This window comes from Malaclemys terrapin, chromosome 2 (genome assembly GCF_027887155.1).
Source record: "Malaclemys terrapin pileata isolate rMalTer1 chromosome 2, rMalTer1.hap1, whole genome shotgun sequence".
NCBI lineage: Eukaryota > Metazoa > Chordata > Testudines > Emydidae > Malaclemys > Malaclemys terrapin.
The window spans coordinates 16,798,205-16,824,588 of NC_071506.1; the positions used below are offsets into that span (position 1 = coordinate 16,798,205).

The 26,384-nt window shown below is 40.9% G+C and overlaps 1 protein-coding gene across 5 annotated transcripts in view; it reads left to right on the forward strand.

The window, feature by feature from the left end:
- The window catches only part of LOC128831412 (otoconin-90-like), a 93,511-nt gene that overhangs the window by 34,215 nt on the left and 32,912 nt on the right, over positions 1 to 26,384 (forward strand). For 4 of the 5 annotated variants that reach the window (XM_054017766.1, XM_054017769.1, XM_054017768.1 and 1 more), the window contains exon 14: positions 23,952 to 24,026. In XM_054017766.1, coding sequence (XP_053873741.1) covers positions 23,952 to 24,026 — 75 coding nt within the window. The remainder of the gene's footprint in view (positions 1 to 23,951; positions 24,027 to 26,384) is intronic. The other variant, XM_054017767.1, reaches the window with a different exon arrangement.

Sequence of the window (26,384 nt, forward strand, 5' to 3'; positions counted from 1 at the left end):
CAAAATAAACAGTGGTTCACACAGTACAACACCAATGGGCCTCATCCTAAGCACCCAGCATTCTCAGCAATACCAGCACCTCTCAGGATCAGACTCTTTGTATGTAATTAGTTGGGGCTTGATGGAGGCACAGGGATATACAGATTATGGATAGCAGAATATCTTCAGCCCACCTGATCCTGGCACCTGCTAGGCAGGCACCAGCCACTTTGTGGGGTGCACTGTTTGGCGTTGGGTCTCATTGTGGAAGAAGGCTATAGGCAGCCTGCACCATTGTGCAAGAACTTCTGGGGACCCAATGGATGAATCAAGCCTTCGGTATAAAACTGACGTCACCCACAGGATGAAGTAAATCGCGGGCCTCATGTCTGGGGAAGCACTATTCCAGGAATCCACAAGTATAAGTGTTCTCTGACTTTGTCACATAATTCTGTAAAATGGCAGTGAGAAGAAGAACATGGGATTGGAGGACCTCTTTGTAACAGGTGATGGGAAAGAGCTCTCTCTCTCTCACACACACAGTGAGTTCCACATCAATGGCATGAATGCAGTGGCAGTATTTTTTACATGAACAGAGTATTATTCCCAAAAATGACTTTTAGGCACTTGCCAGCAGGAGGCAGGCTTGCTTGACACGTCCTTCTGAGGAACCAGATCCATCCATCTCATTTGAAAACCATACTGTTATGTGAACATTACAAGACGAAATAACAATTTATATTGCAATGTCAACATTATTAAATACTATAGTTATATTTCCGCTTAGTAAGCTGACCTGCCCGAAGCAGGCAATGAAATCACCACAGCAGAGACAGTTTTCCACTCAGACTAAGCGATAAAACCATTGTTCCCAGCTATCTATATCTTATCCCACAGTGTTCTTGTATGCACAAAACCAGGGGTAAGAGCAGAGGTCTAGAAGGTCATAACTCCTGAGTTCTCTTTGCAGGTCTGTGCTCACTTATACAGAGAGGCATCAACTCACTGTATAAGCTTTTTCTGGACAATTCATTTTCATTTAGAACAAAAAGTCAAACTTTCTCACAGAACAGAAATTCCAGTTGGGAAACTGACAGGTTTCAGTCTGATAGTGTCAACACATTAGAATAGCACATTATATATATGTGTTAATGTTTTATATAGGAAATCAGGTGAGCACATCAAAACAGAACATTTCAACATTATGAAAATGGAATGAAAAAGTTGAAACAGTTAGTTTCAACTTTTTCCCATTGAACTGCTCAGCAGAATCAACATGTTCCCACAAAACATTTTGGTTTCAACAGAACTGCATTTTCTAATAGAAAACCATTCCATCAGAAGTTGTTTGACCCATTCTAACCTTGGGAAAATCACTTAAGCGCTGTGAAAGGGGAATAATACTTGCCTATCTTAGCAGAGTGCTTTGAGAGCCTATAAGAAAGGAGCTATATGTATATTTATATATGCATTATCAGGTAACTTTAACATCCATTTCAGTACACAGTCTATGTCTAAAATTCAGACTCAATGTGGTGTCATTAAAGACAGTTTATTAGAACAAGAAACCAGTAAGTTTTAATGGGCATTAAATGGGAAATCATAAGTGTCAAATGATAATAAAGAGACAGGTCCACTGAATTGCTGCAAAACTGTTGTAGGGCAGAGAAACACTTGAAGTGGAGTTTCCTCTAAATGAGTTGATATTTACATGCTCTTGCCTGTTTGAGCAAGTGCTTGCGCAATATCTGAAGTTTCCCTGGACTCTTGACATACAGATGTTTGCCAGATGTCAGAATGCGTGGCAGTTTGGGATGCAGCGATGGGTCAATTTTACTGCTAGCTTGGCCAGTTCCAAAGGGGGCAGACGTTGCTTTGTAGTAATCGCTTTCAGATTGACAGCACCTTCATTTTCCTCCTGCCCCTGGATGCCATTTTATATTAAACTTCATGTCAGCACTAGACAACTCAGGCATATTTCAACAGAGCTTCATTAATCCAAGTGTAAGTGGAATAACCTCTCCTATCATATAACATAAGATTGCAGAAACCATAAAGAATGTGAGGTATTTGGACCCAAAAATACAATTACTCTTTCAGAGAGATTATATCCTGTGTGTAAGTAATCTTATATAGATTTAAGGCCAGATCCTGATCCCAAGCATAAGTCCAAGAGCAACTTGATTGAAGCCAGCTAACTTCAACAGTGTCACCAACACCATGCTTTCCATCTGCTCCACAACGTTCAGTGTCTCTCTCTGTGAATGCCCCCAAATCATTCTCTGTAAGGAGGGTGCCCTATAGGAGTCAAGAAGTCTCCAAGTCTCCCATCATCTCCTCTCCATTCTTTGGTAGTTTTGCTACTAGAGTCTTTCCTGGCCAAGGCTGTGGCTAGGATTCTTTGTTACTGTTATTTTCCCAGAAGGGAGGGGCTCAATGAGAAATATAATACAATTCAGGACTGCAATACAGTTTCTGCCTAATTTCTGTAGGGTTGATAGGAGAGGGGGAGGGGCAGCATTGTCCTGGGCCTCCACCACCATGACCATTGTCTCCCAACTTAGTTCTGGTCTTGATCCCCTCCACAAGGATCCCGACTCCGTCCTGTAGATTCTTCTGCCGGGTTCCAGGAAAGGCAAATGGGGCCATACAGCTTTTCTATCCATGTGGGTCAAAGGAGATCAGAGCATAGAGGAGCCGGCAAGAATGATCTAGGCCCCTAACATTGCGTGTGATGTTTTCCTGTTCCATGAGGCTGCATCACAAGAGCAGGGAACACACAAAAAATACTTCCCCTTGTCACAAAAACACTTAAAAGATAAGTGGCAGAGCACAAGACAATTATCCCACCAGCCAATGTTTAAAGCTTGCATTTTTCACAAGAATTGTATTGAGTCTTTGCTGACATCTAGCCGATGAAGTGGGTTTTAGCTCACGAAAGCTTATGGCCAAATAAATTTGTTAGTTTCTAAGGTGCCACAAGTACTCCTTGTTCTTTTTGCCCATATTGAGAGTGTTAGTTAAATGCAAAAGCAGGACAACACAATACAAAAAACATGCAGGGCACTAAAAAGGTGGCGCTGCTTGTCTTTGACTAAAAAACAAAACCAAAAAAAACCGGAACATTTTTTGGTTTTCAAAACTGAAAAAAAAACAAAACATTTCATAAACTGACAATGAAGATGTTTTTCTTCCTTTCTCATCTTTCCCCCCCATTTCTCTTCCCCTTTTTTGCTACTGAAAAGGAGGGGGGAAGGGTGTGTGGGGGGACTGAAAACCAATTTTTGTGGGTTTTTTTCCCCCATGGAAAAAAAATCTGAAAAATAAAAAAAATGCAGAAAATTTTCATTTTTGAAACCTGTATCATAAAAAAGTTTTAAACAAATACATTTTGACCAGCTCTGCATTATATTCCATGTAAAAAACCCCACAAAAACAAAATAAAAACCTGACCCTAATCCAATCCTATGACTGAGCTATCAAGCACTTAAAAATAACACATAGTGACGTGGACCGGAATTGTTTCAGTATTCTGTACTGCTATATGCAGAAATGGCAACTCTACTTAGAGTGAAATGTCCTCCTATAGTGACATTGACCTGTGAGGAAACGTCGTCTCTCCACAGGCTTTGTCTACATTGCAAGCTAGTGGTGAAAGTCTCCTGCTCATGTGCGCATACCAGATTGTTTCCATTAATGTATGGAGTATTTGCTGGGGATTTTCAAGTAATGAGATCTGAAGTGTCATATGCCATAACTTCGATAAATTTCATAGGAAGTGCCATGATCCATCTAGTCCCATGTCAAATAGCGGCTAGTACCAGATTTATCAAAGGAAAATATAACCACCACCCCATAATTCATAACTTTTCAATAACATACCAATAGAGAACCTTCTTTCTAACCCCAGGTAATTAGTGCTTTGCTTCTGTTCTCAAAGATGGAGGTTTATATCCTTGATGCATTCTTAGCATAGGTAGTGAAAGATTCATGAAATGATTTCCTAACATTAATTTATCATTGTGCAACAGGCGAGCAGGTACTACCAGTGCAGTATGTCTTTGATGGTGGAGGGGATGAAGAAGTCTAAAGAGAGGTGGGAACAATCCCCAAAAGATTTGGTTTCTGCTGCAATAAAAAAATCCTTCAGCTGTTCCTTGTCACTACACACCATCAGCAGTAAGAGGTGGCTAAGCAGCTGTGCACTTCACACTATGACTTCCTCAGCTTCAATATGGCACCACGAGACAGAGAAGATATCTGTAAAAAATCGGGCCAGATGTTGATAAGAGATTGCCTATTTTGGAGCTTCTTTTTGATAAAAATTTGTAGTCTTTTTGGAGACCAATGTACAGAAATGACTAAGAAATGAAGATGGGTTAGTGGAGCAAGAGAGAGATATTGAACCACATAGCCCTACAATGAGAAGAAATCATTGCATACATTTAATAAGCAAAAAAGAAAACACAGGGACTAAGGAAACAATATCAGGATCCCAACAGGTCCCACAAAACTCTTTGGAAGTCATGTTAGCTGCAGATGATCCATTTGTAAGGATAAGTGGTCCAGTAACTCAATGTGAAGTTGATGTAATTACAACCAAAATTACAGTAATTACTAAATATAATGGAAAACTCACCAGACCATTGTCTTCATAGGTCCGTGAGGATAGGACCTGTGCAGTCACTATGGAATTAAACTATCTGGCCATTACAGTTCATCTGAAGTGTGTGTTCATCTTTGGTGTTTGCTTTCATTACCATGGAAGGCTCATTAAGAACATAAGAACGGCCATAGTGGGTCAGACCATGTAGCCCAGTATCCTGTCTTCCAACAATGGCCAATGCCAGATGCTTCAAAGGGAATGAACAGGACAGGGCAATCATTAAGGTGTTATTTCAGAAGCCTCTCTCGTCTCAAGTGCGCTAAGCCTCATAATCCAAAATATCAATTAAAACATGACAGCACAAGTGAAACTACTGCAATGAGAGAAAGTCTTCTACTAAAACCACCAGAGGCCACCCAGTTGGATCAGGAGGCTTTTAACAAACAAACATGAAACATCTTTAAACCCCACATTTAGAATAAGAGAAAAGGATGGAATCCATCAAAACACTATTCACTTATGGCCACTGCTCCATGATAAAAGGAGCATCAGCCATGCGGGGTGTGAACCAGGACAGTAAGCCTGGATTGTGCCTACTGTAAAAACTCAGCCTTCTTCTAGGCACCTGCTAAAGAAGGAAACAGTCACCTCACAATGGATGACCGCATCATTTGTCACTCAATTGACTGGACCTATGATATTGGTACTTGAACTCAGTTTATTTATCCCAAGTCAACCTCACCTCTGAGTTTCTGTTTTTTGTAGGATAAAAGTTATGATCCTTTGGTCAAAGTCTAATAGTCACCATGCAAACCACTTCCTCATGGAGAAATTCTGTTGTGCCTTCTGAATTGTTTGATTGGGAGGATGTTTTCTATATTTACTGAACACAATCAATAAAAGTGTTTTAAAATACAAAATATTTACTTAAAATTCCTGTTTGGATTGGGGGAATAGCTGTCATTACTAAAATGTTGGCCTGGCTTACCCAGTACAGTGCTTGAGAATGGTATTTCTCAATATGAGTAGAAGAGGCACAGTCTGAAAAGCTGGAGCCTCACATTGACTGGCTGGTTAGCAATGTCACAGGGTGCAGAGAACAGGGATGTGTGGCCAAGATGCTACTGTTAAAATTTTGCAATCAAATTGAAGGGAGGTTTGGTGCCATTTCGCTGCCTTTGGCAGAATTCATTGCGTCTCTGGACTCTATGAGATCATCCCTAGCAGAGAATAAAGACTTGCCTCGGGGCTTGTGAAAATATTTCGGAAGAGCAAATTTTCTTTTTTTTTGTAACAAACCCGCTTGTGCCAAAAGGCAGATTTTTTTAAATGGGTTTTCAGGGTCGGATACCTCAGATCCATCTATAATGTTTTCTTGTACACGTGTGCACCCTTAAATACTGTGCTACACTATCAGTAACTTCAATAAAGTTTTCAGGGAATGAAACAAACATTTCTGGACAATGCACTTAACATGAAAAAGGCTATGCAAGGTTTTTCTTCATTATGAGAAAGTGGTTTTATTTAAACAGAGACACAAGTGAAAAAACACTTTCTGTAAGCATATATGCACATCATATATAGGTTTCAGAGTAGCAGCCGTGTTAGTCTGTATCTGTAAAAAGAACAGGAGTACTTGTGGCACCTTAGAGACTAACAAATTTATTAGAGCATAAGCTTTCGTGGACTACAGCCCACTTCTTCAGATGCATCCGAAGAAGTGGGCTGTAGTCCACGAAAGCTTATGCTCTAATAAATTTGTTAGTCTCTAAGGTGCCACAAGTACTCCTGTTCTTTTTATCATATATAGGGTTTATTAAAGCCCAATGGGGAAATTTTTGTCAAAGCCTCTTGGTAATATAATTGCCAGTGCAAAGCAATCTAGAGCTTATCAAACGGATGTTGCATTTGCTTATCATATAAATCAAACAAAGAAACAAATGTAACATCAATGCCTGCTCAGTAATATTTCAGCTAGTGTCAAAGCCTCTGCTCTCCTGTTCTTAAACAGATATATAAAAAGAGGTGCAGAAGAGTGAGAGGCTGCCATCTGTGAACTCCGGCATATTTCACTCTAAGGGACAAAAATATGAACCAGGTGATGCATTACTTAACAATTCATATTCCAGCAGATCATCACAAGTCTATAGGAGAAGGTACAGTATCACAATTGCACTGAGAAGCCTCAGTGAATCTAGAGATTGTTGTTAGACCTCAATCATATAGGCTTGGGAATTCATGAAGCTAGAACATTCAGTGCAGATGATGAAAACATGTATGAAATACAAATGAAAATGGAAACAGTATTACTCTACAGGCTTTGGGTCAAATTTTCAGCCTACCCTTCACCAGAGACTGTTTAGTCCATATACTCATCTAAGCACCCACAGCTAAGATAGTTAGACTGAGATTTTCAGAGCTGCTTAAAGGAACTGGATGCCCAATTCCCATTAGAATGAATAAAAATGAGGTGTCCAAACCTGGGAAATATTTCTGCTTTAGGCTGTCAGTGACCTTCTTAATGAATGGGTGCAAAACTGTAGGTCAGAATCCTTTGTATCCTCTATAAAGTGAAACCTGGATATAGAAAATGTCATTTATAATGAAATGGAATAAAATTCTCAATCTTTTCAGTGCATCACAATTTGGAAAGCTGCAGTTTCAGTTATATTGAACTTCCACTTATAAATGATGCTCTGTAAAAGACTAAATAGGAACGCAAGAAGAAAAGTCCTTAGAGTTGTGCTAAATAGGTGTTAGCATGGATTGAGCCGAGACCTCCCTATTTTAAACTCAAAGATCTCCCAAATTGTGTACTATGTTTTTCCATTAGTTTTGTCCCACACAGGTTTGGTTTTTATGACATTTAGTTTAATGAACTTGTCAATCAGCATCTTTCCCAAGTATTCACACTAGTTCAGAGTTATATTTCTTCTAGGATGTCCACAGGCAACTCTTAAAGAGCCATCCATGAACTCCCCTCCTGTTACCTTTATGGCTCAAAAGATCAATCCTTGCGTGATGGAGCTGTGTAAATTTTTCCAGCAGTGCCTTTGTGTCAATCAAAGAAGAAATTCAAGAAAAGAAGCCATGAGGTAAATCTAGCCCTCCTTTTGCCATCCTTTACCTTCTTGAGATGTTCTGCGTTAATCTCTCAAAGGACAGTTTCCAATCACCAACAGTTAGTTTTAAAAGTCTGCAAGTCTGGCCCTATGGGACCCTACAATCAAGCATGCAGGGAGGACGCATTTCAGGGAAGCATCAGCCCCAACCACTTGGGATTGGGATTTATGTGGGGGCAGGCGGGCAAAATGGAGTCTGAGAAGAGGGCATGTCCCTCAGCTTCAGTCAGTGATTCATTTTGGATAAAGGTAACCTGAATGTTGTGTTCACACAGGCCACTCATTGCCTGGAAGGACTGTTTAGTACACTGGGGCCACATTCTTCTAGCAGGTTGGTTTTGTTCATCATCAGTGGTCAGATTCCCAGCTAGGCACAGGCTTCTAGGAAGGCGGCAAAGGCAACTGTCCACTCCCCTGATGGTGGAACTAGCTCTAGGATCAGGGGAGTGGACAGTTTCCTTCACCCCCTTCCTAGCTCTGCTGTAGTGCCTACACCCAATGAGAGGAGAGGGCACAACAGTGATGGAGCTGAGGGACCAGGATCTTCCCTCAGGCCTAGAATAGGAAACTGGGAAAGGCAGGACTCCTGGGCTCTGTTCTGCTGCTGCGTGACCTTGGGCAAGTTGGAAGTAGAGCTGGGAATAAAGCCCAGGAGTGGATAACCTAAATGATGTGCCTCAGTTTCCTCATCAGTAAAATGGGGATGTTAACACTTACCTGCCTCATTGTGAAAAATCCCATGGCTGGATGCCACTGCATGTGTCCAACACAAGATGAAAGTCATTGAATGAACTGGAAAAATGTGCCTCTCCCATTGCTCTCCAGCTTCCCCTGAGATAGGCCTCAGTGCTACTTACACTGAAGTGTATTACAATAGAGGATTCTCTTTCTCGGTTGTAAATTGGAGCAGAGGAGTGTTTTGTAGTTCTCTAATTCTCAGAAAACTCAGTAACACCTGCTCATAAATTCAGTTGAAAATGGCGCTGAAGAAACCATCTGGCACAGCTCAAGCCCTCTTGATTTGACTGGTTTAGGAGATTATTTCCTACATAACTTGGTAGCTTGGCTATAGCTACAGGAAAAGGAGGAGGAGAGCATGCATACTTCCAAGATAAAAAGCCAAATTTTAGCCCTGCTGTTGGAGAGCAAAATCCTACTGAAGTCAGTGGGATTATACCAGCATTGAACGTAAACAGGAGAGCTGGTGGAGATTTTTTTTCATTCAATTATTTGATGAAAATTTATGAGTTTTCATTTTTGTCAAACATTTTCTTTGATTTTTTGAGGTTTTTTATAAACAAGCTAAAAATTTTAATTTCACTATTTTGCCCCCAAAATGGAGAAAATTGGACACTTTTTGAAGAAAAGGCCATTTTGTCAAAAAAAGCCATTTTCCTTTACAAAAAATGGTTCACTGGAAATTTTCCAGCCCTGTGTTGTTAACCAGCAATGCAAGTGGAGCCTGGTCTGAGCCAGCTCACTGGTGGTAGCAGATCTTCTGAGTTCACTGTGTTCTTGGGCTGATGTTAACGCCGACCATACAGCAAAAATTAATGAGCATCATGTTCCTGATGAGATGGGTATAAACTGGAGGCATTCGCTTAGCTGAAGCTGTCACTGTAAAATGAAAGTCCCTCTGAAATCCCAGTTGCAGACCTGATGTTGAACCAGCACTGAAGTACGTATTTTAATAGGCTCCTCACCAGCAGGGTTCTTCCCCCAATAATATCAAAAACATTGTGATGTAAAAGGAACAGAAATAGCAGCTGGTGTGCTTGCAATAGAAAATCCTGTTGGTAAAGGAAAAGTGCTGCTTAGGTTGATTCCGCAAGGTTCATTGCCTAGATAAGTGATATACTTTCTGAGGCATTCAACTAACCATGCCTCTTCCCCTCATTTTTTTTATACACGGTGCCTCTTTCCATGCTCCCTCCCTAGGCTCAGGATAGCCTTTGATCCTTCCCATTTTCTGCACTACATTGTCTTCCTCTAGTCCAAGAGGGCTTTGAACTCTGCATGTAGCTGGAGAACCCAGGACAATCATTTTTAGACTCCTTCTAGTTGGCCGTAGGTTGGGCGGGGTGGGGGCAACATAATTTTTTCCTAACTTTTAAATATTGTTAGTGATGAGCTTGTGGAAAATCAGGTACCTGGGAACTGGGGGAGGAGCTATCTCACACCCAGAGCAGAGCCACTTGTTCCCAGAACTTACACCAACAAAATGCAGAATCAAATTAACGGAGCTGAAAGAACAATTGAGAGAGAACAATATGTTCTGTGCTGGAAGGAGTTTTTGTGTGGTTTCCTGCTTCCATATAGTCCTCAAGGCTTCTATGTATGGCATGCCCATCTCAGCACCCTTTGCGTGCTGCCTTCAAGTTGTTCCTCTGTTAAACTCTTCTGTTAAAAATGGCTCTTTTAAGTGTGCTTTATGGGACAGATTTTCAAAAGTGTTCAGCATTGTCCTGACAGTGTGTAATAAAAAAAACTGCCATTGACTTCAGTGGAAGCAGACTTAGGGCAATGTTAAGTGCTTTAAAAAATCCTACTCTAAATCGCCAAATGTTTAAATACGGTTAGAGCTACTGATAAATGTTACAAATATAGACCTCTCAGTATTTTGATAATACTTCTGTATGAGTAGGATATCCTTGCATTGGGCTATTCCCATTAATCCCTATTCCTGAAAGAGAGAGGAACGTGGACAATAATTTCTTTAGATGAGAATCTGTATATTTGATTGGTGGCCTTGAAAGCTTAAGAATTTTGAGAGGAAAAACTATATGGAGCCAATTAAATCAAGCACTTCCGCATGTGGAAATGAGAGATGGAAATATAGAATGGAAGAAAAGACATTTAGAAAATATCTTCCATTGTTGTAGCCATGTCAGTGACAGGATATTAGAGAGAAAAGGTGGGTGAGGTCATATCTTTTATGGGATCAACTTCTGTTGGTGAAAGATACAAGAGAAAACTTGGTCCAGTAAGATCACCCATCTTTGATCTCTATTTAGAAATATGTCATATTCCATTATGGGCCTGATCTAAAGCCCATTGAAATCAATAGGAGTCTTTCAATGGTCTTTAGATTAGTCCCTATATTCAAATCTGTCTGAAGCAAATCCCTAGTAGGTGTCATTGGGTAATTATTCCTGATGACATTGCACTTGTAATATGGCTGATAGTGGTCTGATCTTCAGTTGGTGTGAATCAGCATTGCCCCATTGACTCAGTGGGATTTAATGTGTACAGTGTAGGCTTTATAGTCCCTTGCAAAAAAGAATATATGGAGTCAGCCCATTATATTGCATTATTAGGGTGACAGCAAGGTTGGGCTAACTGTGTTTATCTTTGAAAGCACAAGTCTTGTAAGAATTACCTGATCTCCAAATAAAATGTCAGGCAGTCCTCCCACAGGCAAAATTCCCATTGTAGTTAATGGCCGTTTTACTTGAGTAAAGACTGGGAATTGGGCTGTCAATGGATAAATATTCTGGGACGGTATCTGATCCGACAGCCACAGGGTTTGAATCATGGTTAACTCCATTAACTTCAGTGGAATTATTCCAGATTTATAGCGACATGAACAAAATCAGAATCCAGGCTTTTATATGCAGCATACATTTTTTAAACTAGAACACTTACTTGAAAAAATGTACGTATAAAATCACAATAGATGAAACGATATTACTCCCCTAACTTTGACTAAATCTTTAGGTACTGTATTGAATACTATTCCTGGTTCTTGAAAAATGCAACTTACGTCTGTGAAAGGGTCAAAAGAATGGCTTACTCACAAAGTAAGTAAACTTTCTGGCTATACTCTTCCATAGACTATTAAATGTGTCAAAGTGGAGGTATATCAATTTATAGCCGCTGAAAATCTGGCTCAGTAAATTGCAAAAGGTTATGGAGCCGCTCGTGATCTAAAGATCATTAACGAGACGCTTTAAATCTCCACAGAGTGATTAAGAGTCTTTCCCCAATAGCTATTTTATTATCTTTTATTTATGAAATAAAAAGGTATAATTAAGATTACAATATGTTTTAGAAATTCTCCTTCTGAAATATGTTCTGAGTGTGATTTTCTTTTGTTCTTCCAGCGTTAAAACAAAAATGCCTTACAAACATCTGTAAATCTGTCTAAAGCACTGAGGGAATTTACTGCAAATGAGAAGAGTTCTGGCAGTCTTTAGTAGTCTTTTTCCATTTAACAAGAATTGATGGCTATCTATGTTAGTTACAAATATTTGTATCAACCAGCTATTTTCTAGAGATTGTTTTTCCTCCAAAGGATTGTATAAATGATGTATAAAACCAGGTGAACTTCAAACAATAAATTTAACTGTAATGAAATATTTTAAAAAGATTTTTAAACTGTGCTTTATAAAAGATATCAATAAAGTCTGTTAATGTACGCAGATTGTTAGTTTTGTCCAAAATTACATTAAAGAGATCATAATAAATATGAAATAATTTTAAATCAGACCTAAAAGAAGCCTAAGAGGTGACACTTGTTTACTATTTCATGAACTTAAACATTTTCAGATCGTTCAGTGTTCCAAATCCAGAGATCGCCCTTATTCCATGCTTTAAACTGATGAACCATGTGAGCAGGAGAATACAACCACTGCATCTTCTTCTATAAGAAATGTTTGTACCTACAGTGCTTTCACGGCTATGCTGAATCTATATTAGCTTATGCCAATTCATAGCAAGTACTAAAAACTCCTGTCCTTAGCCTGCTCCCTTCACCCCCTTTGTCTATCTTCAGTGAACTAACAGCTCTCGCTAATAAAAGCAAAAACAGCAAAACAAAAATCACATAACACTTGTGTTCCGATGTAACACCTAATGCTGCCGTGAATCGAAAGTATGTCATCCAACTATTTCAAACAAGGCAAAAATATTTTCCCTGTTACTGAGTACAAATTTAACCCAGATATTTTAATAAAGAGAAGAATATACTAACTAATACAATACCAAAGACGAAGAACATGATAGCAGTTTTCAGGTATCTAAAAGGGTGTCATAAGGAGGAGGGAGAAAACTTGTTCACCTTAGCCTCTAAGGTTAGAACAAGAAGCAATGGGCTTAAACTGCAGCAAGGGTGGTCTAGGTTGGACATTAGGAAAAAGTTCCTAACTGTCAGGGTGGTTAAACACTGGAATAAATTGCCTAGGGAGGTTGTGGAATCTCCATCTCTGGAGATATTTAAGAGTAGGTTAGATAAATGTCTATCAGGGATGGTCTAGACAGTATTTGGTCCTGCCATGCGGGCAGGGGACTGGACTCGATGATCTCTCAAGGTCCCTTCCAGTCCTAGAATCTATGAATCTATGAAACATCACAACTGAGAATCACAGAGTAGTCTAGAGCAGTGGTTCTCAAACTTTTTTTTTGCGGACCACTTGAAAATTGCTGAGATCACTTAATGATCTTTCCCTATTCCCTCCAAAGCCACCACCTCACCTTACATGTGCGTCTTCTCCAGGGTCCAGACACCTAATTAGTGGGTTGCCTGCGCGGCTCCACTAATTAGGTGGGTCGCCCTTCATTCTCTAGTGTGTGGCTGTCCAAGCACGCACATTAGAGGGAACTATCCGTGGACAGCACAAATGGAGCTCACGGACCACTGGTGGTCCGCGGACCACAGTTTGAGAATCTCTGGTCTATAGGCATAACAAGGGTTTCTGGTGCTCCTCTTTCAAAGCGTATGTTCACCCTAGTACCTGGTGGCAGGGTGCAAATGCTAAGCTATCAGTCATAGCAAAGGGCAAAGGAATTTAGAACAATATAAATTATAACCACACCACTTAGTAAAAGTCAGGCCATTTAGAAAGAACAATGCCTGGTATGAACAGTTTGTAAATCAGACTAGGAATACCAGGAGTATCCTTTGTGATACAGCTGGCCAGTACTTTTTGCAGAATTAAAAAACAGAAACCACCACCACCCACCATTTAAAAAAACTTCCCACAAAAAAAGTTTAGAAACTGAAACTGAACATTTTGGGATTTTTGGAAAACAAAGAAATTTTTAGTTTTCCTATCCTTCCCCCCACCTCCTTTCTCTTACTGAGTGGCAACATGGAAAAAAAAGAGGAAAAAAAGGGGGAAGTGTATGGAGAAAGATTGAGAGAGAGAGAGAGAGAGCGAGCAGAAAAATAGAAAACTGGAAAGCAATTTTTCAGTTTTGGGTGTTTCCCCAGTTTTCACTGAAAAAAACAAAATATTTTTAAAGAAACAAACATTTTCGTTTTGGTAAACAAGCCATTTTCTGTGCAAAAATGCTGGACAGAATTTTTCCATGATGTCTGATTAAATAATGCGCTGACAAATAAGGGGGTGCTGGCCACCTGTGGCAGCACTCCCCCACACACACACCCTGCACCACAACCCCAATCCTGGCCCAAATGAGGAGGGGAGTGGGGGGAGCGGGGCTGGAGAGTGAGCCCACCACAGATTCACCTTGGGACTGGGCAGCAGTAGCTCCTGCGACCCACAGGACTAGGCCTACCTCTCCACTCTGGGCCTTGGGACCTGGAACATCAGGTCTCAGTGCCATTCAGGGTTTGCCTGTCCTTCCCCTTGCATCAGGACAAGGCACAACCAGGCCAAACCTGAGTGGCGCTGCACCAGGAGAGGGAAACTGAGCCCAGCCTCGTGGGGCAGGAGCCACCGCTGTGGAGTGAGTCATGGACAAAAGGGAAAGTCAAGGTCGCTGTGATCTATTTTCTGTTTCTTGAGAAACCTGCAGCCTTAATTATCAGTCACCAGCCTCACTCGAGTTCCATTACAAAGCTCAATATTTCCAGTAGGCTCCCAAAACAAGCCACCACCAGTAACCATGCTGCTGCGCTGGATGGAAACCCAAGCAGGAAGTGCCAGCATTCATACAGCTGTGGAAATGAGAGAGTCTTATTATCATGATATCACTTTAGGGGGCTTTACTCTGCTGCTGGAAGCTCCTCGGTAGCACAATGGGCACGTTTTTTGAAAAAAAAAATGTTCTTTTTTTTTGGTCAAGAAATGTTGAAATCGAAATTTTTTAACCCGCTGTAGTCTTTACTCTCTCGCTTTCTCTCCATTGCCTAATTATTACTGATGTGGACCAGCTCCACAGCCCTTTTTACATACCTTGTGGGCCATTCCAGCCTCCTCACATTAATAGGTTGGACCAGCTCATCAGCTGGTATAAGTCCATTGATGTCAACAGAACTATGCCAATTCACACCACTTGGCAAGGTGGCCCATTGTAAATCAAAGACACCTCTCTGGGCTGCTGATTTCAAACTGTGGCGCCATCTGCCTCCCTGAGGAAACAATTACTTTACTCCTAGCTCATTCAAACCACCCACAGAAGGTTTCCCTGACTCCTATTTTGCACATAGCCCAGAGCCTAATGACAAAAGGGGAATCACCATAGCTGTCCTTAAGCAGTTAATGTGAACTGACCAATTAAGGTGAAGACAAGAGAATGGTATTATGAATCTTAGCCGTAACTGCCTCGGTAACATACAGCCTGGCAGAACGGTGTGGCTTGGCTTGCTTGAAAAGGGTCAGCCTTTGCTTCAGTCCAGTCATTATGGTAGAACAAGTTGCAGTCAAGGAGGCTTTGCTTTTGGTTCTCATGAGCCTCAGCCTCTACTTTGTTTTGCTACAGTGTCCCAGAAGAGTGCAGCTGTCTCTGAGGGTCATGGGTAGACAGGGAGTCTTCTAGTCTAGCTAGATCTGATCCTTTATGGCCTTGTACATTGAGACCAAGGCCTTGAAATGGCACTGTGACTGAACTGAGGGTGCGCAGTACAAGAGTAATGTGATCTTGATGGCTTGCCTCAGGAGACAAATTCTGCCACGTAGGCAAACTGGAACGCCTGGTGTTGTCAGCCTCAACCCCAGATACAGTGACTTATTAAAGTCCAAAATGGCAAAATATCCCAAACTTGCAACTAGCTTTCCCTACAATTGTGCGTCTGAGATGAATAACCATTGTCCTTTGCCAATGGTGACTTTGAAGACTAACTGCAGTTGGTATTGCTACAAGGAGTACATATTAAACCAAGAGAAAACCTGGTCCAGAGCCCATTGCAATCAGTGGACACCTTTCTATTGATGCCCTTAAGCTTTGGATCAGCCCCACAGAGATCAGATAAAGGCAGGGTTTTCAACGCTGGTGGGATGCCAAAGCTTGTAATGTTGTATAAGTTTTCAGTAGTCTTTCATCACTGGCCACTACCTCTTATTAAGTTATTAAAAGCCATAATCACATGACCCAGAGATTTGGTAGAAGAGGGAATACAGTGAAACAATTGTTATTTAATTACAGCAGCATATTAAGTCAGCGTGCAGCACAGTGGATGCACCTGTAGAAAGGCCTCTTAATATAGATCCTTTACATGTCCCGTGCTATATTATTAAGCTATGCAGTAGGTATACTGACCTGCAGAAATCTCATGAAAGGACTAATTAATAAATGTTGAAGTAGGGTTGATAAAGGAAGTGATCACATGGGTAAAGTACACGTCCAAAGGGGTATAAATCACTTACTACTGACCCTGTTGAAATCCATTTGTCCTCCATCCTACTACCCTTGAATAATATTCCTCAAGGTAAGTTCTTTTTCATATGCTCTTTATTGTTAAAGAATTGCACACAAAGAGAAAACTATTTAAGATAAAACTATTTAAGACAGTGAGGATGCAGAATAAAGCGCAGGCAAAATGATTTAGGATATTGTACTAAACCAGAAATATCCCCCCATTATATTTATATCCATTCATCTTGGTAAAGCATTACAAGAGAATTTAGTAAATGTGAATGTCAGCATTATGCTGGTGTTAAGCATTATAAGCAGTATTTAGGGGAAAAGACCGCGAGGCGTAAATACATGTTTGCACATTGGTAATTAAATGTTCATTTGCTTATCTGAAAATCTTGTAATGTCTGATTTAGAAAATTAAAACCTAGGATAAACCACAGCTGGAGACAGCAACAGAGAGATTGATTTTTGGTCCCTTTCACTTCAGCAAAACTCCATTGACTTCAGTGGAGTTACTTGTCTTTGATATTGCTGTTAGTCAGAGCAGACTCAGCCCTAGACCTACATGCTGTATAATTTACATCAATATGAAAATATTTTACATGCTACATCAGTATATCTGTAAAAGCTACAATTAACGTTTGACTATCACGGGGGCAGTTCCTCTGGTGGTTTAAATGAAGTCGATGGAGTTATGCTGGTTTACACCTGCTGAAGATCTGGACTACTGTACAATGTTTCATTATACATGTGCCATATTTAAAAGAAGTGTTTTGATTAAATATTCCTTAAAGACATTAAAATTTATTGCAGAATCAAAACAAAACAAACTTCAAGTTCACCATTTTGTTGCCAGTTATGGTTTCCCACTAACAGTATTTTGGAATAGTCCATTTACTCACCTCAAATGGTTCTGTAGCAAATATTGTTAATCAAGTTTAAATAGTCATTGTATCAATTAAAATGTTGGGATACCACGTGAGACTCAGCTTTGCTATAATATGTGCATTTCACAAGTGTTAGTGGGTAGCTGCATGTCACATCAGAATGAAATATGACCAAGCTACACAAGTAATTCAGTCACAGCAAATGACGCCCTATAACAAATGTCTTTTTACTCTTACATTTAAGACGTAAACATCCTACATAACATTTTACTTAATTCACCAGGCAAATGTTTCTGCTGTGTGACTCTTTCCATTCTTTGGATTAAAACAATGATTGTAATTCTGCTGATGAATATGTTGATGGTATTATACAGTGGTAAGTGACTGCATATTTCTATGTCTATTTACCATTTACGCCTAATACTGACCATTTCAAGTGGACTAGTTTTTGAAAAAAGTATTTGGATTGCCACCCGGTCTCATCCCTAGAACATACTGAAAAAGGCACAGTCATCAGATTAGTGATAAAATGTGTTTTTGCAGGATGTCAAAGACATTATAGCAATGCAAGAAAACTTTTAAATGGGTTTATAATGTAAACACAACGCCAGTGTTTTGCTCATTAGAAAAATCCTACAAACCAGTTACATAAAAGGGTTCCAAAATAACTATAAATGGTTTTTAGTCTTTGGATAAATCCATATTATCCAAATACTCGGGACCATTCAGACATACACAAATACAATGAGGTTCAGCTAAACCATCTTCCTGAGCTTTTATCATGGATGTGATTCTCTTCCTTTTCATACGATTGTTTTGTTCTTGTCACAATGTGTGGAAGGAGTTGCTCTGAAGTTAGAAAGAAGTACAGTAATAGAGCTCACATGAAGTCAAATTCTGCATTGACTTACTACACCGGCCTCATCTCTCGAATTTCAAAGGGGTTGTTATGGTGTGAATGTCAGTGGAGAATTGAACCAACACAAATCACAGAAGAGAACTATATTAATCAAGCTTAGCGTTAAGAGCATAATATAACAATACCAGTCATCAAGAACACCATTGTGTTCTTTTTTCTAATGTCAGAGAATCTATATAATAAGATTCCAGGAGAGAGAGAGAGAGAGTGTGAGTGTGTGTGTGTGTGTGTGTGTGTGTGTGTCACTCTGAAGCTGGTCCTAGAATGACTGAAGTGATGGAAACAGCTACAAGCGTGGTGCAGAGAACTTCTTGTTTAGACTATCACCAGATTCAAGCATCACTAGATTCGCCGTCTGTTACCATCCCATTTTGAAGTTCTCAGCCATTTTGACTTTATAAGTTATCCACATTTGACAGCACGGGGCTTTCAGCTACTAGTACAGAAATATCTGCTACAATGTTGGTTTTAGAAAATCAGTGTGTATATCCAAAAAAAAAAAAAAAAAAGTAAAAACGACCTTGCGTATTGATCAAACAAATATACTGCTAAAATCTTTAAACTGCACCAGCCATTAAAAGCTCAAACCTGAGCGCCTAAGGTCAGGCACCCAGATAAAAACTTCCATTTAGTTGCTTAAAAATAAATTGGAATGTTTAGGACTGGGATTTCCACAGGAGCCTCAATTCAATATGAAATTCAAGGGTTGTTGAGCACCTAACTTCTTCTTAAACACCTTTGCAATCCCAGCCTAAACACCCAGATTTGAAAGTTTTAATTAAATAAGAACACAAAGAGCTGCATACTGTATGGCCAGTGTCCTGTCTCTGACATTGGCCATACCAAATCTTCAGGTGAAGTCTACAGAACAGGGCAATTTTGGAGTGATCCACTCCCAGCTCCGAATAGTCAGAGGTTTGGGATCGCCCCAAGCCTGTGGTTGCATCCCTGACCATTAGGGTTGCCATCCCTCCAGGACTGACCTGGAGTCTCCCAGAATCGGCATCGATCTCCCGGTGACTATTGACAGCAATCTGGAAGATTTTAATAGGATATTTTAAGAAAATAACATTACATCATGTTGGGAAAAATAATTTCCCAGAATAGCTTCAGTCAGAGTTGGCAACCCTACTGACCATCTTGGTTAATAGCCATTGCTGGACCTATCCTCCATGAACATTATGGGTTGTTTTCTGAACCCAGTTATACTTTTGGCAGTCAGAACATTCCAGGACAAGGAGTTCCATGGTTAGCTGTGTATTGTGTGAAAAAGTACTTCCTCTTGCTTGTAATAAACCTGCTGCCTATTCATTTCATTGACTAACCCCATGTTATTGTATTGTTGGAAAGAGTAAATAACACTTCTTTATTCACTTTTTCCACACCATTCATGATTTTATAGAACTCTGTCATATCCTCCCTTAGTCGTCTCTTTTTTGAGCTGAACAGTCCTGATCTTTTTAGTTTCTCCTGGTATGGACTCATTCCACCCCCTCGATCATCTTTGTTGCCCTTCTTTGAACCTTTTTCTGTTCCACTATATCCTTTTTGAGATGGGGCAACCAGAACATAGTATGGGTGCACCATAGTGGCAATATGATATTTTCTGTCTTATGTTCTATCCCTTTCCTAATAGTTCCTAACATTCCATTAGCCTTTTTGACAGCTGCTGCGAATTGAGAAGAAGTTTTCAGAGCACTATCCAGGGTGACTCCAAGATCTCTTTCTTGGGTGGTAACAGCTAATTTAGACCCATCTTTCTGTGCATCTGGGGGTGGGAGTACAATGTACAGTACTTTGCATTTATCAATGTTAATTTTCATCAACCATTTTTTTTGCCCAGTCACCCACTTTTGTGAGATCCCTCTGTAATTCCTCGCAGTCTGCTTTAGACATAACTATCTTGAATAATTTTGTATCAGCTGCAAACTTTGCCACGTCACTGTTTACCCCCTTTTCCAGATCATTAAAGAATATGTTGAAGAGCACAAGTCCTAGTATAGATCCTTGGAGGACCCACTGTTCACCTCTCTCCACTGTGAAAACTGACCATTTATTCCTACCCTTTTTTTCTATCTTTCAACCAGCTACTGATCCATGAGAGGAACTTCCCTCTTATCCCATAACAGCTTACTTTGCTTAAGACTCTTTGGGGTGGGACCTTGTCAAGGCTTTCTGAAAAATCCAGGTCCATTTTGGTCTACAGCTTTTCTCGTTTTGGAAAAGATGATCAGCTTTGATTTTTCCCTTATTTGTTGATCTCCATTTTCTGAGTGGGAGCTAGGTGGCTTTCGGAGAAGTTGCTGTAAGTTTGCTTGATGGACCTGGCTTGTTAAACTACTGAGTATATAAGCCCAACTGAGCTGTCTGCTCCAAAACGTTTAGGGTAATTTTGACATAATTGTGCTACATTCCTTGTGCCACATTATGCAATTTGAAATAGCTGTGATTATAAACACACAAGCTGAGGGCACACGCTCTCTCATTGCTGGATTTTGTTAAGATTACACTTCTTGAAAGCACGATCAAAAGAGCAGCATCTGAATTATATGATCTGAATACCACCTCTGCCTTGTAATAACAGCTGTAAGGGGGGAAGGAGGCCTGGCTTTATCACAGAATTTCCTGCGTGACAAAGGGCAAGTCTCTGAAGCTTTCTGTACCATCTATAACATAGGACTATTAATACCTGCTTCATGGGAGTGTTTTCAGGTTTAATTAATTAATATTTGTAAAGTGAACATTCCTTGGCTGGAAGGGAAGGTGCCATATACATGTGAAGTATTAGTATGAACACTCAAAGACATGATGTCAGCCATTTAAGTCAATGATTTATCCAGAGTCTTCTTTCATCTTTTGTTTTCCTAATAAACAAACTTTTTCTTTCTTTACATGAATCACATGTAAAGTCTGTAAGAGATTGTGAGAGTTACTTTTGCTAATAAAAAGCATCCATTTGCTTTGAGAGTATTTTTGAGCCCTTTTATTTACTTTTGCAAATGTCTGTACTTCTTACATTTTGTTCGGAAGAACATGTTTAGGAAATTGGAAATTGTACAAAAACCTTGTGCAAATGCCAGTGGACACACTGGTTCAGGAAATACTAGACACTTCAGAGTCATTCCCCAGACTTAAGAAGGGGAATACTTCCAGAACCAGGAATCCCTCTACAGATGGCAATCACTTTATATTCATGTGACTATATATTAGAACAAGCATGCATGCAGGAAGTGTTTGTGGTCCTATTGAAAGCAGTTTGCGTATTTGGAATTCATCTGCTCAGGGTGCAGAAACACCACTGTTTAACTTGTGAACAATCTCACAGCCCCAAATGTCAAGGAACAAGGAGTAAAGCAATGCTTGCAACAGGTAGTTCCTGAGTAACTGACAGGATAAACTATCTTTGCATTGGCCCAGATGTTGCAATGAATGAAGTCAATGGGATTCCGTATGGGCACCTGAGTGGAGCTCATTATAGGATCAGTCAGAGCCTTCAACTATTCACTGAACAATTCAGAATTACTAAATTCTGTGACACTGTAAGCTTTTTGGGGCAGGATTGTCCTCTACTACATGTTTGTTTAGCACACAGCATAATGGGGCCCCAACTCAGTGTTCTTTCTAGGTGCTTCTGGAATAGACGTATTAAATAACAAAGTAGTAAAAAAATCACAATCTGCTTGGGGAAAGGGTTAACTTTTGTCAACTAAATTGTTGACTGCGAATCCTGTGCTCTCTTGTATGTACTAAGGAGAATGTGTGGGGAGCTCCTTTCCTTATATTTTGACTGTAAACCAGGTTCTCTCTTTTTGTTAACAAACATTGTCCTATTGATACTAACTGGAAATTGGAAATGTCATTATTGGTCATACAACGAAAAGGAGTCAAATAATTACAGGGGGGCTGAGATTATTATATAACATCTCCAGCAGGCTGCAGATATTCTTGTGCTAGTAATTTTATGCCAATTAAACTTGTTCAAAAGAATTAAGTCAGCTATGAAACATGCTTGAGCAATGGCCTCTGCTCTCCATGAGTTTAGGGCTATTGTTCTTGCTCTGCATAAATTCTTTGTTTTCAGATTCAGAATTATGGATTTGGTCTGGGATGTACAAAGGACGATACAGCAGTTGGGTACCCATAATCCATTGACAGTCAATGGAAGTTGGGAATAAGCCTCACTCTCTTAGACTCCTTGGAAAATGACGGCCTTAAAATATTTGAGTGTGATTTTCAACAGGGCTTAAGTGACTTAGGAGCACAAGTCCCATTGAAAGTCAATGGGATAAGGTGCTTTTGAAAATTTTACCCACTGATCCTCAGCTGGTGCAAATCAGCAAAGACTACACCCGAGCGATGCTGATTTGCACCAGCTGAGAATGTGGCCCAACGTGTAATTAACAGTAACAACATGACATGGCCAAAGGATTTTTATCGTTGTAAAGGGAGCACAGGGAGCAGCCTGCAAATCAATGATAGCTTTGCTTAACTGCAAGTCCGGGCCAAATCTGTTTATGCATGTGCAGTATTAAATGACACTCCTGCTAATTTTAGTCAGTGATCTGAATTCCTTGTAGCTATCAAAGTGCTGCTTCTCTTTTCCTGCAAAGGTCACATTTTATAAGATGGACTTTTCTGTTTGGAGAAAAGCAGAGGCTACAAGCAGAATGACAATCTTGCTGGGTCACTGTTTACCCAAAAGCCTTTCACTGGGGCTCAGAGGAATACATGGAGCTCCTGGAGATTAGGGCAGAAATAAAAATAAGTGGCTCCAAGATTCTCCGATGCTACCTCCTCCCCAAGCACTTCTGAAATTTTTACCCATCCTTAAGGAAGCAAAAGAAACCCAAAACAAAAACACAAACTCTGCCAATGACTCACCACCAGGTGGAGAAATGCAAGAAGGAGTAGAACAAATCACCACCTTTTATCTCAATGCAGAATTTTGTGAACAGAAAAGTAAACGTGGGGAAATTCTACCTTGGCAGCTTCAAAGGGAGGCAGCAGTAATCCAAATGAAGAAGCAGAAATAGCCGATGGGGGTAGACAATATAAATGAGATAAGCCAATCTTTGGGGTAGTGGCCTACCAAATGGGGCCCTGACTTGGTTGGAGTCTAGGCACAATAGCATTATAAATGGTGAATAATAATAATATGGACTTCAAAAAACTAAACAAATACGTGCCAATAACCAGTGCCTAGGCTCCCCAGTGAAGCAATCAGAAATATAGCAAACAAGAAATCTCTCAGATATCTCTTACAACGCACTATGAATATATTAATAGATTAGGTGACCTGTTCTGATAAGATACATTTCTAAACTGATAACTGTCTAATGGTGCTGCTTCCCTTGAGCATGATACGGTTTGAGTTGAAGCCCTCAAGCACTGAGGTAGTTCCAATGAGAATGAAAGTTGGGACTGAATCTGAGGGAGCATTAGGAAAAGAATTCTGTATTTGAAAGGGACATCCAAGCACAGAAGACACAGGAAAATAGGGGGGTTGAATTAGCAATGGAGCTTCAGTGCAGATTCTCCCTAACTGCAAATCAAACAAATTAAGGTCACAGGGATTTCCGGACTAAATGGCACAATGGAAGAGGCCAGCTTGTCATAGCTCATGTGAGTACCCCCAGTAAGGGTAAGGTTCAGCAAAGCACTTAGCATGCGTGTAAGTCCACCCCTATTTAGCAAAGCACTTAAGCATGTGCATAACTACTTTAAAATCGAAGTCAACGTGACTTAAGCATATGCTTTGTTGAATCAGTGCATTAATGGTGCTACCAGGGCACTCTGGTATCTGCTATTCAATAAAATACGCCCTCTCTGTCCTTATGAAGTGTATATATATTTTCCTTTTCTTTTCCATTTTAAAATTCTTTCTTCTTGAATATTTGGTGAGACAGGCGGCCAAGAATCGGAGCCCCCAGCCCTTCCACCAGAGCTTCCACTTGCACCCGAAAGAAATCTGAGTAAGGATTTTTAAGTTTTACTTGTTACAATATTTTCATGCATTAAGAGGAACCAGGGTGCAATCTCTTTGGGCAAGGGATCCAGAAAGAATTTTCCAGTCGTGTTCACAGATCTGTCCCTCATTATACTGGACCTTTAGCAGAGGTTAAATAATCTCAGAGCCCTGAGTCACCTCTCGCTTGCACTTATCTTGCCTTGATGTAAGTCCATTGACCTTGGTGGAGTTCCTCCTGCTTAACATCAGTGATAAGAGGAGGATCAGGTTCCTCTGTCAGATACTGCATCATTGGTGTTGCTGGAGCACAAATCAAAAGCTACAGAGCCAAAACCATCTCTCCTATAACCTAGGTGAGGTCCCTCAAGTTGACTAGAGAATAATTTGTACCACTGATCCCGAGTTTATTGTTGCTACAGGTTTATAGCTAATGAACTAGCTAGGAATTTACATTTGAAACTATAAAATCTTACCTGTTTCTCAAAAGAAAAGTGAGTCTGAAAACGGAGGGTAAGTGAACCTCCAAGTTTCATGGTCTTAACCATATCTTAACCATTGAGCCAAACAAACTTCTTTTTACATCTTAAGTAAGATGGGGTTTATTCTTATTCTCCGGGGTTTATTTTTATTCTTAAACCCCAGAGATTATAAAATGGGGAATTTCTGATGGCTGTTTGGGGTCTGTGTAGTTGAAAGACAATCTCACTCCAGTCCCCAGCACTCACATATTCACATAAAAAAAATCACAACCATAGCTGGCATTTTTGGCAGTCTCAGAAGAAAGGATCGGATGAGTACAGAGAATGAAATGTATCAGTTCTACTAAAGGTGTTCCTTCAGAGCTGGGTAACGATAGTGTAGTGCCCCTATCCACCTGGTTACCTCCTTTAACATTAAACTCCTTACAGGTTTTGATGGTCAGGCCTGGGTTCATCTGGATCCTGCCTCCAGCTCAGCAGGGTGTAACATCCTTATTTTCTTCCCAAAGGAATGTATTTAGTGGTGCCTCCCGCCCCCCTTCGCTCCTCCTGGCAGGGTCAGCAGGGCAGCTTTGAAGGAAAATTCTAAACACAGGACAACGCCCACTTACTTGCCAGATAGTTGGAGGCTCCCACAAAATAACACAAGCGCACAGTATATTCAGGAGAGTAACTATATTAAACAGGAAGTAAATATAACATAATAGGGGTAAACCACTGCTTTCAGGTGCCCATGCTGATAATACCCATGAATTTCCCCAGTCACGTGAGCCGATAGAGCAAGAGTAAAATGTACTGTCCCGCTGTTACATGTACTTTGTAGGAGGCCTTCATGACCTGTGACAGCAATAGCTTCTGTGGAGCAATTAGTAACTTGGCAGACTTGGCTCAGCCCAAACAACTCACACATGAGTCCCTCCACAGGTTCAACAGGCAGCAGGTAATAAAATCCCCAAACCCCACCCCTGAGCATGAGGACACAGTTCAGAGAATAGGGGAGTCTTCCAAACAATTTCCCTACCTAAAGGATGGCGCACTCACAACTCCATGGATGATCCTCAGGTTCTGAGCTGGACCTGAACTCCTCGGTCACTGCACTGCAGAGGGGCTGACAATCACAGTTGGCAGGCGTCCTCTTCATGCAGGAATCGGGCTGATTCTGTTCCCCAGGGGGCAGGAGGGTGCAAATTATAACAACCCTACTAAAATCCTAACTCTGATCTCCTGCCCTAGTGCTTGGATACAGTCACAGCAGGCCGGCAGGCCTGGGCTAGCAGCCCAGTACTTGCCACATGGTAACTGATTTATCTAGGGAGTTGGAGGGCTAACTCAGCTGGCTGGGTAGGGAGTTTTCCCAAGTCACCTTAAGCAGGGAAAGGACCGGGCTTAGGGATATTGCTTCCAGGCACCCGGATGCCAGTTCTCAGCGGGACCCTGCGTTGCAAGCTTGGGACTCAAAAACACATCACACACCAAGTCCTTTCCTTTCTGTGGCTGGCTCCAGACTCCTCCAAAATGGCTTTTCCCTTCTCACAGGGCTCCCAGGAACAGGCATCTCACTTCCTATTGGTCAGGCTAGTTCTTCTTCCCGGGCTTTGACTTGTCAACCATTTGACTCTGCCCCGCTCCTTTCCTCCAGACACTGCCCCTGCTCTGAGCAGGTGGGCTGGTGGCCATCCACAGGGCCAGCTCCAGGCACCAGCTTGGCAAGCAGGTGCTTGGGGCGGCCACTCCGGAGAGGGGCGGCAGGTCCAGCTATTCGGCGGCAATTCGGCGGATGGTCCCTCACTCCCGCTGGGAGCAAAGGACCTTCCGCCGAATTGCCGCCGCAGATCGCGATCATGGCTTTTTTTTTTTTGGCTGCTTGGGGTGGCCAAAACCCT